Genomic DNA, 13070 nt, shown 5'->3' on the forward strand with positions numbered 1-13070 from the left:
CTAATTCCAAATATAAGTTAGTCTAGAGACTAAAGATGTCTATAACAATTAAAAAAAGATAAACTATTTGTTACAAATACGTTTTAGATTTTGAATAGATTAATGCATGAATACATGTGTTTCATATATGTATTCAAATTCATATGAGTAAATTTTACAAAACTACATACATTTTAGCCAAATTATCACAAAACTACATATTTAACATGATGAATTACAAAACTACCTATTTAGGAGTAGCACTTAATTTATCCCGGAATTATAAATTTAGGTAAAATATCACAAAACTATAAGTTTTATATCAACTTTTAATCACAAAACTTATATATATAAATCAAACATAGCATTAGTGCTAAGGATTTGGACCAAAAATTTTGTAGTTTGTGATTATTTTATTATTAAATATGTAGTTTTGCGATACTTAGCCTAAAGCCTATAGTTTTATGATAAGTTTATTGCTAAATTCTGCAGTTTTCTAATATACTAGATGCACTTTTAAACCCCACCTTGCCCACTCCACAAGGAGTCTAAATACACTTTCGATGGCCCGGGGAGGGCTATCGTGGTGTTCCTACTAGCCTAAACATGAAGACGTGTTTCATGGGGTCCCACATCTCCGCCAGATGCGGTGCCAGGTGGCCGAGCATGTCCATCGCATTTATTATGGATTTCTCTCATGTTGTCTTGTTGCAAAATCGTGGTACGATAGCCATATCCAAAAGTTAGATTTTCACACTAGCATGGTGGAAAGCAACAAGAGTCTTTTCAAAACACACACAATGAGTTGTCATGCAAGGCAATACATATGTTCCTAAATATAAGAAGTTTGAAAGTTGCATGCGTGTATTATGGAGGTAGGTGAAATTGAATGATTGAGAGTTGTGGTTGGTTGTGAAAGTAGGTAGAGAAATTAAATGAGAGGGTTATGATTGGTAGAGAAGTTAGTTATATTTTGGGATAAATTTGAAATGCTAAAGTTGCTATATTTTGGGATTCATTATATTTTAGGATAAATTTGAAAGAAAAAAGTCCGAATTACGTCTAAAGTTTTGCGACAGTCCAAATTACCTACCTAAACTAAAAACCGGATGTTGGAGCACAAAAAAAAAATAAAAGAAATTGTAGGGCTTACATGTCATATCTCTTTTTTGGGTGATCAAACTCCCCCTTTGCAGAGGGCCCTATAGGCAGTGACCAAGTGACCAACGTTGGAGCTCGAGCTTGCTCAGGAAGCGCGAGGGGGGGGGGGGGGGGGGGTGGACACTGGAAGCAAAGACTAGTGGCGAAGCTCAAGCTCGCTTATATATGTTACATGGTCTAGACCATGGCTCCCTACGACCTAGACAAGAAAATGGTCTAGGGCACAGTTTAGGCCCTAAATGAGATGAAAATCTGCAGTCTTGCGTCTAGACGTGATCTAGACTGTCTAAACCATGGTCTAGGCGAACACTAAATATATAGGACGCTGACGGTAGAACTCGAGCTCTTCTCGTCCCTTTTCTCTATCTAGGTCCCTCATCTCAGCGACTGATAGCGGTGGTGGACACCATTGCTTGTCCAGCCATTGTCTCCTCAAGCTTGGTTAGGTGATTGACATTGGCCGAAGCAAAGCTTGAGGCAGTGGCGGACCAACGTAGAGCTCGAGGAGATGGTGGACCCACATAGAGCTCGAGGCTCTCCCGTTCCCCAAGCACTGCTACCCCATCTTAATAGGGGAAGAGATGGAGGTAGCCGCGAGCAGATCTCATGTTGTTGTGCCTCCACATTAGAGCAAGGATAACTTGCAGGCTATAAGCCGGCTAAATGCTTAGGTGGAAGAGAGAAGAGAGGAGAGAGAGGAGAAGCGGGCTATAAACTTACAGCCGACTTGGACACAATAACAAAAAACTCTGTAAGAGAGACAAGTAGACCATGTATTAATTGTAAAGAGCTAACTATTATATGGGTAGGCTAAGAGAAAACTAAAAAAACCTTATAGCCATCAGGTCGGTTATATTATTAGCCTTCCTCTTAGTGCCAAGTCGGTGCTCAGCTCCATGGTCTCCACCGTCGCACCTCCACATCTCATGTTGTCGTTGTTTTCTTCTGCTGAGGTCGAGCCTAGGAAAGAAGGGAAGAGAGGAAAAGTACTGACAGGTATATCCAATCGATTTTAAAAATATTTTTTGGTGGGAAAAAAAAGCTTCGGATTGAGTAACGGTATAATTCGTGTTTTGAAGAGTTTTGGTGTGAAATATTTGGTGTGTTAATTCAGCGAATAATTTTAATTTTCACAAAAAAATGTGGTGGTAATTTGGACCATTTCTAATTTAAATCACTAGCGCTAAGCGGCTATTTTAGGATGGAGGGAGTAAAACTTACCCTTTTCATTTTGGAAAAAGTACGAATTACCCGCCTGAACATCGCGACAGTATGAATTACTCTATTTAACTCGAAAACCAGACATCCTTCACCCCCCAACTATGCAAACCTGACAAATAACCCTAGCTCAATCCGCGGTGGTTTTAGTCCTACGTGGCATATGTGTGATAGTCCAATCAGAATTTCTTTAAAAAAATTGGAGGGCCCCACCTATCAGTTTCTCATTCGTCTCTATCTCTCTACTCTATCCCTTTCCCCGGTCCCCTCTCTCTCTTCTCCCTCCCCTCACCTCCATCAGAGAATGACGGTGAGCGAATGCAGTTGGGTCTAGGCAACGAAGGGGGAGCCGAGGATGGCGGCAGGCAAGGGCGGAGCCAACTGGGGGTGCCGAAGCCAGGGATGGCGACGCGCCCCTATCTCCGTCGTCAATGCCCAAGCAACCTCCGCCTCCCCCCATCGGCACCCGCGCGACCTCCGCTTCCACCGCTGGCCGCCCGAGCGACCTCTTCTGCCGCCAGCTGCCCAAGCAATGTGCCACGCACCTCCGCCTCCGTCGCTGGCCGCCCGAGCGACCTTCGCCTCCCTCGTTGGCACCGCGGAGACTACGACTCTCCTCATGTATGCGCTGGCGCCGGAGGCTGAGGAGGAGCTCAGCTCGGCATGGAAGGTCGTCTCGTGAAGAGATGTAGGGGCGGCCCTCGTCATCCGCGGTGTCGGCTTCTCCAGTGGGGTAATCTCCGGTGGTGGGTGAGGATGAGGAGGAGGGGATGGTGGGAGACGGGGCGGCATCATCGACAGCCGCGGCGTGTGGTGGTGGTGGTTGCGCTGGTGGTGCAGAGAGGTGGGAGGGGAGAGATCTAACAGTGGACCCCAACGATTGTTTTAATAGTATTTAGAACCAAAATCATCGCGGATTAACCGTCGGGAGGAGGGGGTGAGGGGTTATTTGTCCGATTTATATAGTTAGGGGCGAATGATGTCTGGTTTTCGGGTTTGGGGTTAATCCGGTTGACTGCGATAGTCTAATGGGTAATTCGTGTTTTTCCTTTTATTTATTTTTTTATGCAACTTTGACTCCTAGACGTACATTTTATTATTTATCATATTAAAAGATCATGAAAGTACCATTTATGTTGATGTTGACGTGACATATTTTAATTGTAAAAGATATTTGAAGTTTGTTTTACATTTTTGTACTTATATTTATATAATCTTTTTTGAATAATGAATAGTAAACCATACTAGGTACGTTAAAACGGTAGCAACATTGTACATTTAAAATTAGAGGTAGTGCCGCATAAAGAGTTTCCGGTCGCACTCGGCACACGGGATGCAATGCAAGACAGGTGGTGATCGCGCGCGGGTTCGTACGTCCATGGTTTTTTGCACACGCATGAGTGCATAGTGCTGTGCATAACCATGTTTAATTAGTCAACTAGTGCTAACCGCTTCAGCACGTCGATGGCAAGCATCTGACTAAGCATCTGAAATGTTAATTGTAAGTAGTTGCAAGATACCAAACGGGTCTAAATCCCAAGTTTGATTCATCAGGCGCGGTAGTGATGATATGATGGATCCCAAGCTGCTCAGAGCCGCAGGCCGCGGCGACTGCGCGGTGCTTGAGGCTCTACTTCTGGGCGCCGCCGCCGCCGCCGCCGCGACGCCAAACCAGCAAGTTGCCATCGACGTCGGCTCCGGGCAACAATCGCCGCTCCTCCTGGACGCGGCGACGACACCACAGGGAGACTCCGCGCTACACGTGGTGGCGGCCTCCGGCGACGGCGAAGGGTCCCTGCGCTGCGCGCGCACCATCTACAGCCACGCCGCGCGCCTCCTGGACCGCCCCAACGCGAGGGGCGACACGACGCTGCACTGCGCCGCCAGGGCGGGCAACGCGGCGATGGTCAGGTGCCTCCTCGACATGGCCAGGGAGGAGGAGCTCGCCGGCAGCGCGGGCAGGGTGGCCGAAGTGATGGAGAGGCAGAACGGCCGGCGGGAGACGGCCCTGCACGACGCGGTCAGGCTCGGCGACAAGCAGCTCGTCGACCATCTGATTTCGGTGCATCCCCGGCTTGCCCGTCTTCCCGGCGGCGACGGGATGTCGCCGTTGTACCTGGCGGTCTCACTGGGCCACGACCACATCGCAGAGGCTCTGCATCAGCAAGGGGACGAGCTCTCGTATGCAGGACCGGCCGGCCAAACTGCCCTGCACGCTGCTGTCCTACGCGGTGCAGGTACGTACTCCTACACTTTTTTTTTTAGAAAATTCCTCATATGCCACCTAAAGTTCACAGGTTTTCTTATATGCCATCGTAAATTAGCAGTTCATGTATATGCCATCAAACAGAATTTTCGTTCATCTATGCCATCCACGTCACTCAAGAGTAGTGTTAGCTTTTTTTTTGAAAAATGACAAAATTACTCTGGATTCCCTTTCTTTCTATGTAAAGCACAAATCAGGGTGAGTTGTAGTTGAAACTATGACTATAACTTTAATAATCATTACTGATTCAACAAACAACCAATAATTGGATGCAAAGTTTGTTTCTCTCCTATTTTTATAGTTAATTTATAGATTATAGAAAGAAATAGTTCATAATCTTTTAAAATGTCACTAAGAACAATAATTTAATTAGTTATAATCTAATTAATGTATCTAACTGGATGTAAGCATTCAATTTAGAAAAAAAAAAACAAAGCAATCTCTCAGCTAGCAAACTGATTATATGCTTAATTTAATCACAAAAATAGGTATGCTTAACTTAACAAGCTGCGTGCTTATTTAATATCGCCATGGAAGTACTCCCCCTGTCCCATAATATTGTAACATAATACCGGACGAGACACTTCATAGTATAACGAATCCAGACATGTTTACTGTACTTTAAATTCGTTATATTATGAAGTGTCACATCCAGTACTAGATTGCTATATTATAATTATAAGACGGAGGGAGTAAGTAACTTTAGGATACCGACATTAGTGATTAACACCAAAAAGATGCATCAGCTTTGTTTACTCGTAGTAAGAATACTAATACAAAATTGAGGAGTTTCTAAACTATTGACCAGCTTTTCCCTGAGCCATGTCTAGAGAGTGGTACACCAACACTAGGAAGATAAAATGGGGAGGCTGTGCATAAGAAAGAAGGGAAAATATAGTTTATTTATTTTTAACCTCTTTTTTCCAATAAAGAATATACATGTGAATAATTAAGGAAGTGAATTGCGAAAAAACTATAGCAAGTTGCTACTCCCTCTATCAAATTGATCTACATATTTCATAGGTATACCAAGACCAAAAAAAGCTAATATCTCTCTCATACTATATTTACTCTAGCAACAAACTCGATGCATGCACCATTCTCGCTATTTTCTAGCCAATAGCAAATCAAGATATTGCATGTGGATTATAAATACTTGCGTGCATAGATGCATACATCAATGTCTATTTATTCCAATGCACAAATAACAAATAGACTTAATGAATAAACACAAATATATAGATCATTTAGGAATAACAAAAAAAAAACTATATGTAGATTAGGGATGGCAATGGGGCGGGGTGGGACTGGGTTGGACAGGAACGGTCCTGCCCCTAACCCCCGACTTTATCCCCCGTCCCTGGCCCCGGTACCATCTTCGTGTGAAAAGCTTCCCCGCCACCGACCCCGACCGGGGCCCCGCAAGCTGTAGAGAAAGAGGACAAACCAGAACTGTAGCAGCCAAGATGCGGTGGCTTATCGAGGAGGCCAGTGTCGCGGAGATTTGGCGGAGGTGCAGAAGCCGGCTACGCGCGACGAAGACAAAGGCGAAGCAGCCGACGACATGCGACGAAGGCACAACAGCCGGCGACACGCGGCGGAGTTGCAGCAGCCGGAGATGCAGCGAAAGTGCAGCGGCCGGTGACCCGCGGCCGAGACGAAGGTGCAGCAGCCGGCCTGGGCTGACGAGGCGCAGCCTTGCAGGGAGCTGACGAGGCGCAGCAGCCGTGCGGAGTCACTATCGCTTGCAACGACTGCGGTAGCGCCGATGCAGTCGCTACTAATTGACTCTATCTTTCTTTTTATTTTCTTTTGAAAGGTCATTGACTCGATCTGGATGGGTGGCTCCGTGACTATGTATGGCTGGGGTAGATAAGACGAGATAAGGAAAAGGAGAAAATTGCATATGTACCATGGTATAAAACTGGTTTCGCAAAAATATCATCATTCAAATGGGTTTCGCTAGAATACTATTCTCAATTGAGTACACTTCACCACTTTGCCATTTTCATTATTTCTTTCATTTTAAATTCATTTTATCATCTTTGCATCTCTTTTTGACTGAAATACACCTAGGTCAGCAACGTTGAAGCACTTCACTCCCAACTTGAAATGGATCTGATCTGCAACGTACCGACCAAGTTTATAATTTAGCATATAAATTATCCTCCAACATTTAGCATTTAATTCGAGAAATAAATTAAATTAAATTAATCAATTACATCTACAACTCAGATTCAAATATTTGAATAAATCAATTGCGATTGGACAGAGTTGATTAATTTATTTTATTTTATTTCTCAAATTATATGCTAAATGTTGGAGGAGAATTATAGGCTAAATTATAAACTTGGTCCGTTGCAGATCAGATCATTGCACGTAAGTGCTTCAGCGTTGATGACTTAGGGGTATTTCAGTCAAAAAGAGATGCAAAGATGATAAAATAAACTTAAAATGGAAGAAATGATGAAAATGGTAAAGTGGTGAAGTGTACTCAGTTGATGATGGTATTTTAGCGAAGCCCATTTAAGTGATGGTATTTTTGCGAAGCCAGTTTTATGCGATGGTACGTATGCAATTTTCTCTAGGAAAAGTTATTTCACAACATGGGCTTGTTTGGGCCACATTTTTAATGGGCCATCTGCGTATGTACAATATTTCCGGGTCCCCATGGGTCACCCGCGGGTAGGAATCTAGACCCGCCCCCGTCCCCGCATATTTCCGGGCCCCCGCCCCGATGCACCTGTGGGGCCAAATATAGCCCCGACCCCGTCCTTGTAGGGGCGGGTCCCCGTCGGGGAAATTGCCATCTCTAATGTAAATCAATTTGGAATGGAGATAGTACTATTGGGATTGCCTATCCATTTGTCGGGTGATTTCTAAAAAAATCATCCAGATTTTTCTACCCTTAGATTTACATCCAACGGACTACAAAGAAAAATAAAAAAAAAATACATACTCCCTCCATCCCATAATATAAGGGATTTTGAGTTTTTGATGGCAACGTTTGACCACCCGTCTTATTCAAAAAATTTTGAATTTATTAATTATTTTATTTGTGACTTACTTTATTATCTATAATACTTTAAGCACAGCTTTTCGTTTTTTATATTTGCAAAAGAAATTTGAATAAGACGAGTGGTCAAACGTTTCAAGCAAAAACTGAAAATTCCTTATATTTTGGGACGGAGGGAGTATTTACTTACACAACAATTTTATCAAAATTACAATGCACTAACATGTCATATTAACTGAATTTACAAATGTAATTGTAGTTATATAGTATTGTAATTTTATATTTTAAAGAAAATAACAAATAGATATTTACTTACACAACATTGTTATCAAAATTACAATGCACTTACATATTATATCAACTGAATTTACAAATGTAATTTTAATTATATAGAACTGTAATCTTATATTTTAAAGAAAATAACAAATAGATATTCACTTACACAACATTGTTATCAAAATTGTAGTGCACTTACATGTCATATCAACTGAATTTACAAATGTAATTTTAGTTATATAGTACTGTAATTTTGTATTTTATTTTTATTTTAATTTCAAATGAGAGAGGAGAGAGAGCATCATGCATGTCGATTTTTCAGAGCAAAAAATAAAAATAAAATAGTGACTCTAACCATCCGACGCTGTTACACGCGACCCAACTGAACCCTATGCGGGTTCCCAGCCCAACATATACGCACGGATCTTGGCACATATGGAACGGCCTAAAAACGACAAATCTGAGAGAAAAAAAATCACATGACAAATCTATAGCAAAATCGAGTACTTTTTAAAAAAATTGATCCATTCTTTGATATGCAAGAAGTAATATTTCTCCGTTGATTTCGGAGGCCCATCATATGAAGCTTTTATGGTGATCCGATAAATATTGGTGACCATATGCATTCCGATTGGTTTCGTTTTCATATCTGGATTTTAGAGTATTCGTTTCGGTTTTTAAATAAAAAGATGAAAGCAAATATAGTAGAGGTAGCTTTCACAGTATCCGAGCCGTACGTTTTCATTCCTAATGGCAGTTTATGAAAATTCAATCAACTGATGAATAAACACTCCTTTACGATTGCTAAGATCACACTTAAAAATTATTCTTAAAACATCACAGTTTAAAATTATGCCTTTTTTTAAAAAAAAAACAGTGCTGAGCAATAGTTTGATAGCTACCGTGTTGTATATTGGTTTATCTTAAGCTTTGCTTTGTAAATTATAAAGAAATGACAGAAAAGATGCTGCAATGGAACGATGGTCTCTCCGGCGAAGCCGACGCATCCGGCAGCACAGCGCTCCATTTCGCAGCCTCAGCGGAGGGACCAGAGATCGAGCTCGAGAAGAGCTCACTCCTCCGGCGGCTCGCCTTGCGATGGCCGTGCTCGCGCAATGGCCGCCGCCGCCGCCGGACATCGACTCAAGTTCTCCTGAAAGCCGACCCGTCCTTAGCCTGCCGGCCGGACAGCAACGGCGAGTACCCCATACACGTCGCCGCGTCCATGGGAAACCTCAAGCTCGTGGCCCTCCTCCTCCACAGGTGCCCGGAGTGCGCCGGCCTCCGCGACGCCCGCGGGAGGACCTTCCTCCACGTCGCCGTCGACCGGGGGAGGGAGGAGATCGTGGGATTCGCCACCGACGACAGGCGGAGGCGGGACGGCTCTCAGCTGGCGACGCCCATCCTCAACGCGCAGGACGACGACGGCAACACCGCGCTGCACCTGGCGGTCGCGAGCGGTGTCCTCAACGTGTTCTGCTACCTGCTGCGGAATCGCAGGGTTTGCTTGGATCTTGCCAACAACGACGGCCTCACTCCGGCTGACCTCTCAAGGTGTACCATTCCCGCTGGGCTTAACTACAAAACGGTAAATCACTTTCGCTTGACTGGTAATTTCTAAATTCTAATGTTACTTGCCTCTCCATTTAATAGAGCTGTCTACATACGTATGTACCATTGTACCTACATACATACACATACACACACATGTGTGTCCAATATGTATGCCATGTGATCAAACTCATCCAATTTATATAAAAATTAGATAAAAATAACTATACAAAACCACCTTAGGGAGTAATATGAATGGTTTTGCAAAGATCTGATTTTAAAGTTTAGGGTGTAGAAGTATTTCTATCTAAAGTTTAGAGGAGTATTTGGATATTTTTTTTTCTTTTTTAATTGTTATATAGGGGGAATTTTACAGTTGAGATATCAAAATTTTAGTACCTTACTTAATACCTAGAAGTATTAAATTTACCATAGAAATATGGTACCTCTTAGTACCTTCTCAGAGATATTAAAATTACCCTTGTTATAGACATCTCTAGTCTCTAAACCAACTCATATATAACCAATCAACTGAAACATAGTAAGTCCCTTTAATTAGAGATGATTTTGCATCTAATTTAGTAATTTGTTGATGCAGAACGCACGAACGTGGATACTTTGGTCCCTGGTGGTAGCGAAAGCCCTCAGCGGCAACATCCGGCGCGATCACTTCCAGCAGCAGTACGTACCCAAGCTAGACGAGATCGCCGAGTCCAAGAAAATGACGGAGTCGACGCAGATCCTGGGCGTCGGCTCCGTCCTCGTCGCCACTGTCGCGTTCGCGGCGGCTTTCTCGCCGCCCGGTGGCTACGCGGCTGGCGATGGTAATAATAACAATGGCCGTGGCAACGTCGTCGTCGTCGCGGGCTCTCCGGCGCTGTCGGGGAGGTACGCCTTCGACGCGTTCATGTACGCCGTGACGGTGGCCTTCACCTGCTCCATGCTCGCCACGTTCAGCCTGATCTACGCCGGGACGGCGGCGGTGGACTGGAAGATCCGGCACAGGTACTTCAAGCACTCCCTGTCGTGGATGCGCAAGTCGACGAGGAGCTTGCTGGTGGCCTTCGCGCTCGGGGTGTACCTGGTGCTGGCCCCGGTGTCCCGCGCCACGGCGGTGGGCGTCTGCGTCTTCACCACCGGCACGCTGCTGTTCAGGAACAGGGAGGTGGTGCGGATGCTGATCTGCGCGTACGTGCTGCAGAGGAGGATGGGGATCACGGTGCTCGCGAAGATTGGGGTCCCCATCACCGTCGACCTGGTGAAGTCCAATCTTGTCTACTTGGTCATCTTCGGTGGGCCCCTTTGCACTCCGCTGTGCGTTCTGTTCTTTGTTTGGAGGCTAGCACCAGTGATTATGAGATACGTCCACAGAAAGTTAATATGATGCGGTGAACATCTCTGATGTGATATCATATTAGATGGTGCATGACTTCAAGCGTTAGGGTTCAAATCTGAACTTCTTCCGTAGTCAACATATATGCCAATGTTTTCCTAAAAAAACACATATGCCAGTGCACTTTTATTAAGAATTTTAATAATTGTTACAGTGCATGCATGTGTGTGTTTTTAAGGAAAATTGGAAAAAAAAAGTGTCGATTGTCAATACAACTCCGGCTGGGATATATGATATGATTTGGGGTTGGGGGAGGAGGAGGAGAAAGGGGTGAAACGGGGGGCTTCCCCCAGACGCTCTGTAGGCGGCGAGGCGCTGGTATTGATAACCGGAACGGTACACACGGAAAATAGAGCAATCCTTTAGTACATTATTAATTAATTATTAGCTCCCTCTATTTCATAATGTAAATCATTCTAGTATTGGCTACATTCATATGAAACACACGTTATGAATGACTTAACATATTAATATGCATCCACATTCATATTAACTTCTATATGCATGTTGTCGGTGACATGGGATCAGGAGTATCATGACTAGAGGTTTGAGGCAGACACAATCGCATACGTGGCCTGGTACCCCCGAGGGACGTCGGGCCCGAGGGTGATGCATTCGCCCTCCTCTTAGTCCCCCCGAGGGGGTCGGGCCGCACCCCCCTCGGCCCCGAGGGCCGAGGCGCCCCGACCCCTCGTGGGTTTTTGCTCCGCGTATGGGTTAGGTGAGCACAGTGGGGCTCACCTAACCACATTTATTGCGGTTTGGCTAAGCGTGTCACGCCGCATGTAACGCAGTGCAGTGCACTCGTTTATCCGGTCTGTGACCAGTCACAGACCGGTCAGATCGTGGGTTAGGTGGCGACAGGCGATCTGATGCACGCCTCGCCCCATCCCGTCAGGACGAGGGCTTCTAGGCGCTCGTCCCCAGCTGGAGCTAGCGTGTTACCTCCTAGAGATGGCACGTTAGTCCTGGTCAGATATATGCCAGGCTTCATCCTAAACCATTATAGGCAAGATGTTGTGTGAAGAAGGGCGAGCATGTAGATTGCTAAGCTGACACGTGGTGGACAAGAATGACCGACGTGACTGGTCTGATACCGGTCATGTCGTCAGTAGACAGCCACGATTCCACGTCGCACCTGCTCCCGGCGAAAGTGGAGGTAGTTGTGGGCCGTCTCATCAGAAGGTGACTCGGACGGCAACTATACAAATCTCCGTCCATTTATGGAAAGGGGGGGGGGGGTAAGTCCCCACAAAAAAAGAGAGAAATGGTGCATGTGGTATCCCCTTAAGATATAAAAGGAGGACCTTGCCCACTGAGAGGGGGGATTGGACTTTTCCAGATTAGAAACCTAGAACAAGGGAGAGGCTGGCTGATACTTTGTAGCTCCTTCATACACAGATCTCCCAAAACACAGGAGTAGGGTATTACGCTTCTCAGCGGCCCGAACCTGTATACATCGCCCGTGTCTTGTGTGATTTCACTCTCGCGAACTTTCCACAGACCAAGAGCTTAGAACCTCACCCAGGGCCCCCGGCCGAACCGGCAAAGGGGGGCCTGCGCGGTCTCCCGGTGAGGAGCCCCACGCTCCGTCATCTGGCGCGCCAGGTAGGGGGCTCTGCGAGGGATTTTCTGAGCTCTCGCACTCTTTCGTGTGCGCCAAGCTTTTCCTGTTCAGCCCAATGGCCGAGCCAGCAAAGGCGCACGACCTCTCCCCGAGTATGAGCGGTGACGACGGGGAGCCAAACCCACGCCGTCGAGCTCGTACTCCACCGCCCCCTCCACGCCAAAGTCCTAGGCGGGAGAAGGCGCTCGAGAGGGCCGAAGGATCCGTGACTTCGACACCCACAGGAGGTGGAGAAGGGCGGCGAGATGGGGAGCGTCGCCTCCTCGTCTACGGCGACGGCAGCACGCCCCAGGGCGCGCTCCAAGCTGCGGGCGCGCTCCTACGTCACCCGCCCGTCGCCCATGACCCGGAGTCTCCAGCCCAACGTTGGCTGGACGATGTGGCCAAATTGGTCATGACTGCACGGCAGCGCCTAGATGCTGGTGGGCGGTCCTCCGCCACCAAGGCCTCTGGTGCTGCTACCACCGGCTCCGCATCGTCAAGACGGAGGGCGCGGCGAGCGGCAGCCGCTGTTCGCCATTCGGCCGCCACTCCTTCGTCAACGCCTCCGACCCGGGAAGATCTGCGTGGGGAACCGGATGCT

At 46.1% G+C, this 13070-nt stretch overlaps 1 protein-coding gene across 1 annotated transcript; it reads left to right on the plus strand.

Annotated features, from left to right (window-relative positions):
* The first annotated feature begins 8879 nt into the window (after positions 1-8879).
* On the plus strand, positions 8880-11090 carry LOC9268135 (protein ACCELERATED CELL DEATH 6). Its single transcript, XM_015761236.3, has 2 exons — positions 8880-9504; positions 10066-11090. Exons 1-2 carry the CDS (start codon positions 8881-8883, stop codon positions 10849-10851), a joined length of 1410 nt encoding a protein of 469 aa, XP_015616722.3. The 5' UTR covers position 8880; the 3' UTR covers positions 10852-11090.
* Positions 11091-13070: the final 1980 nt, after the last annotated feature.

Source organism: Oryza sativa, chromosome 11, assembly GCF_034140825.1.
Source record: "Oryza sativa Japonica Group chromosome 11, ASM3414082v1".
Lineage (NCBI taxonomy): Eukaryota > Viridiplantae > Streptophyta > Magnoliopsida > Poales > Poaceae > Oryza > Oryza sativa.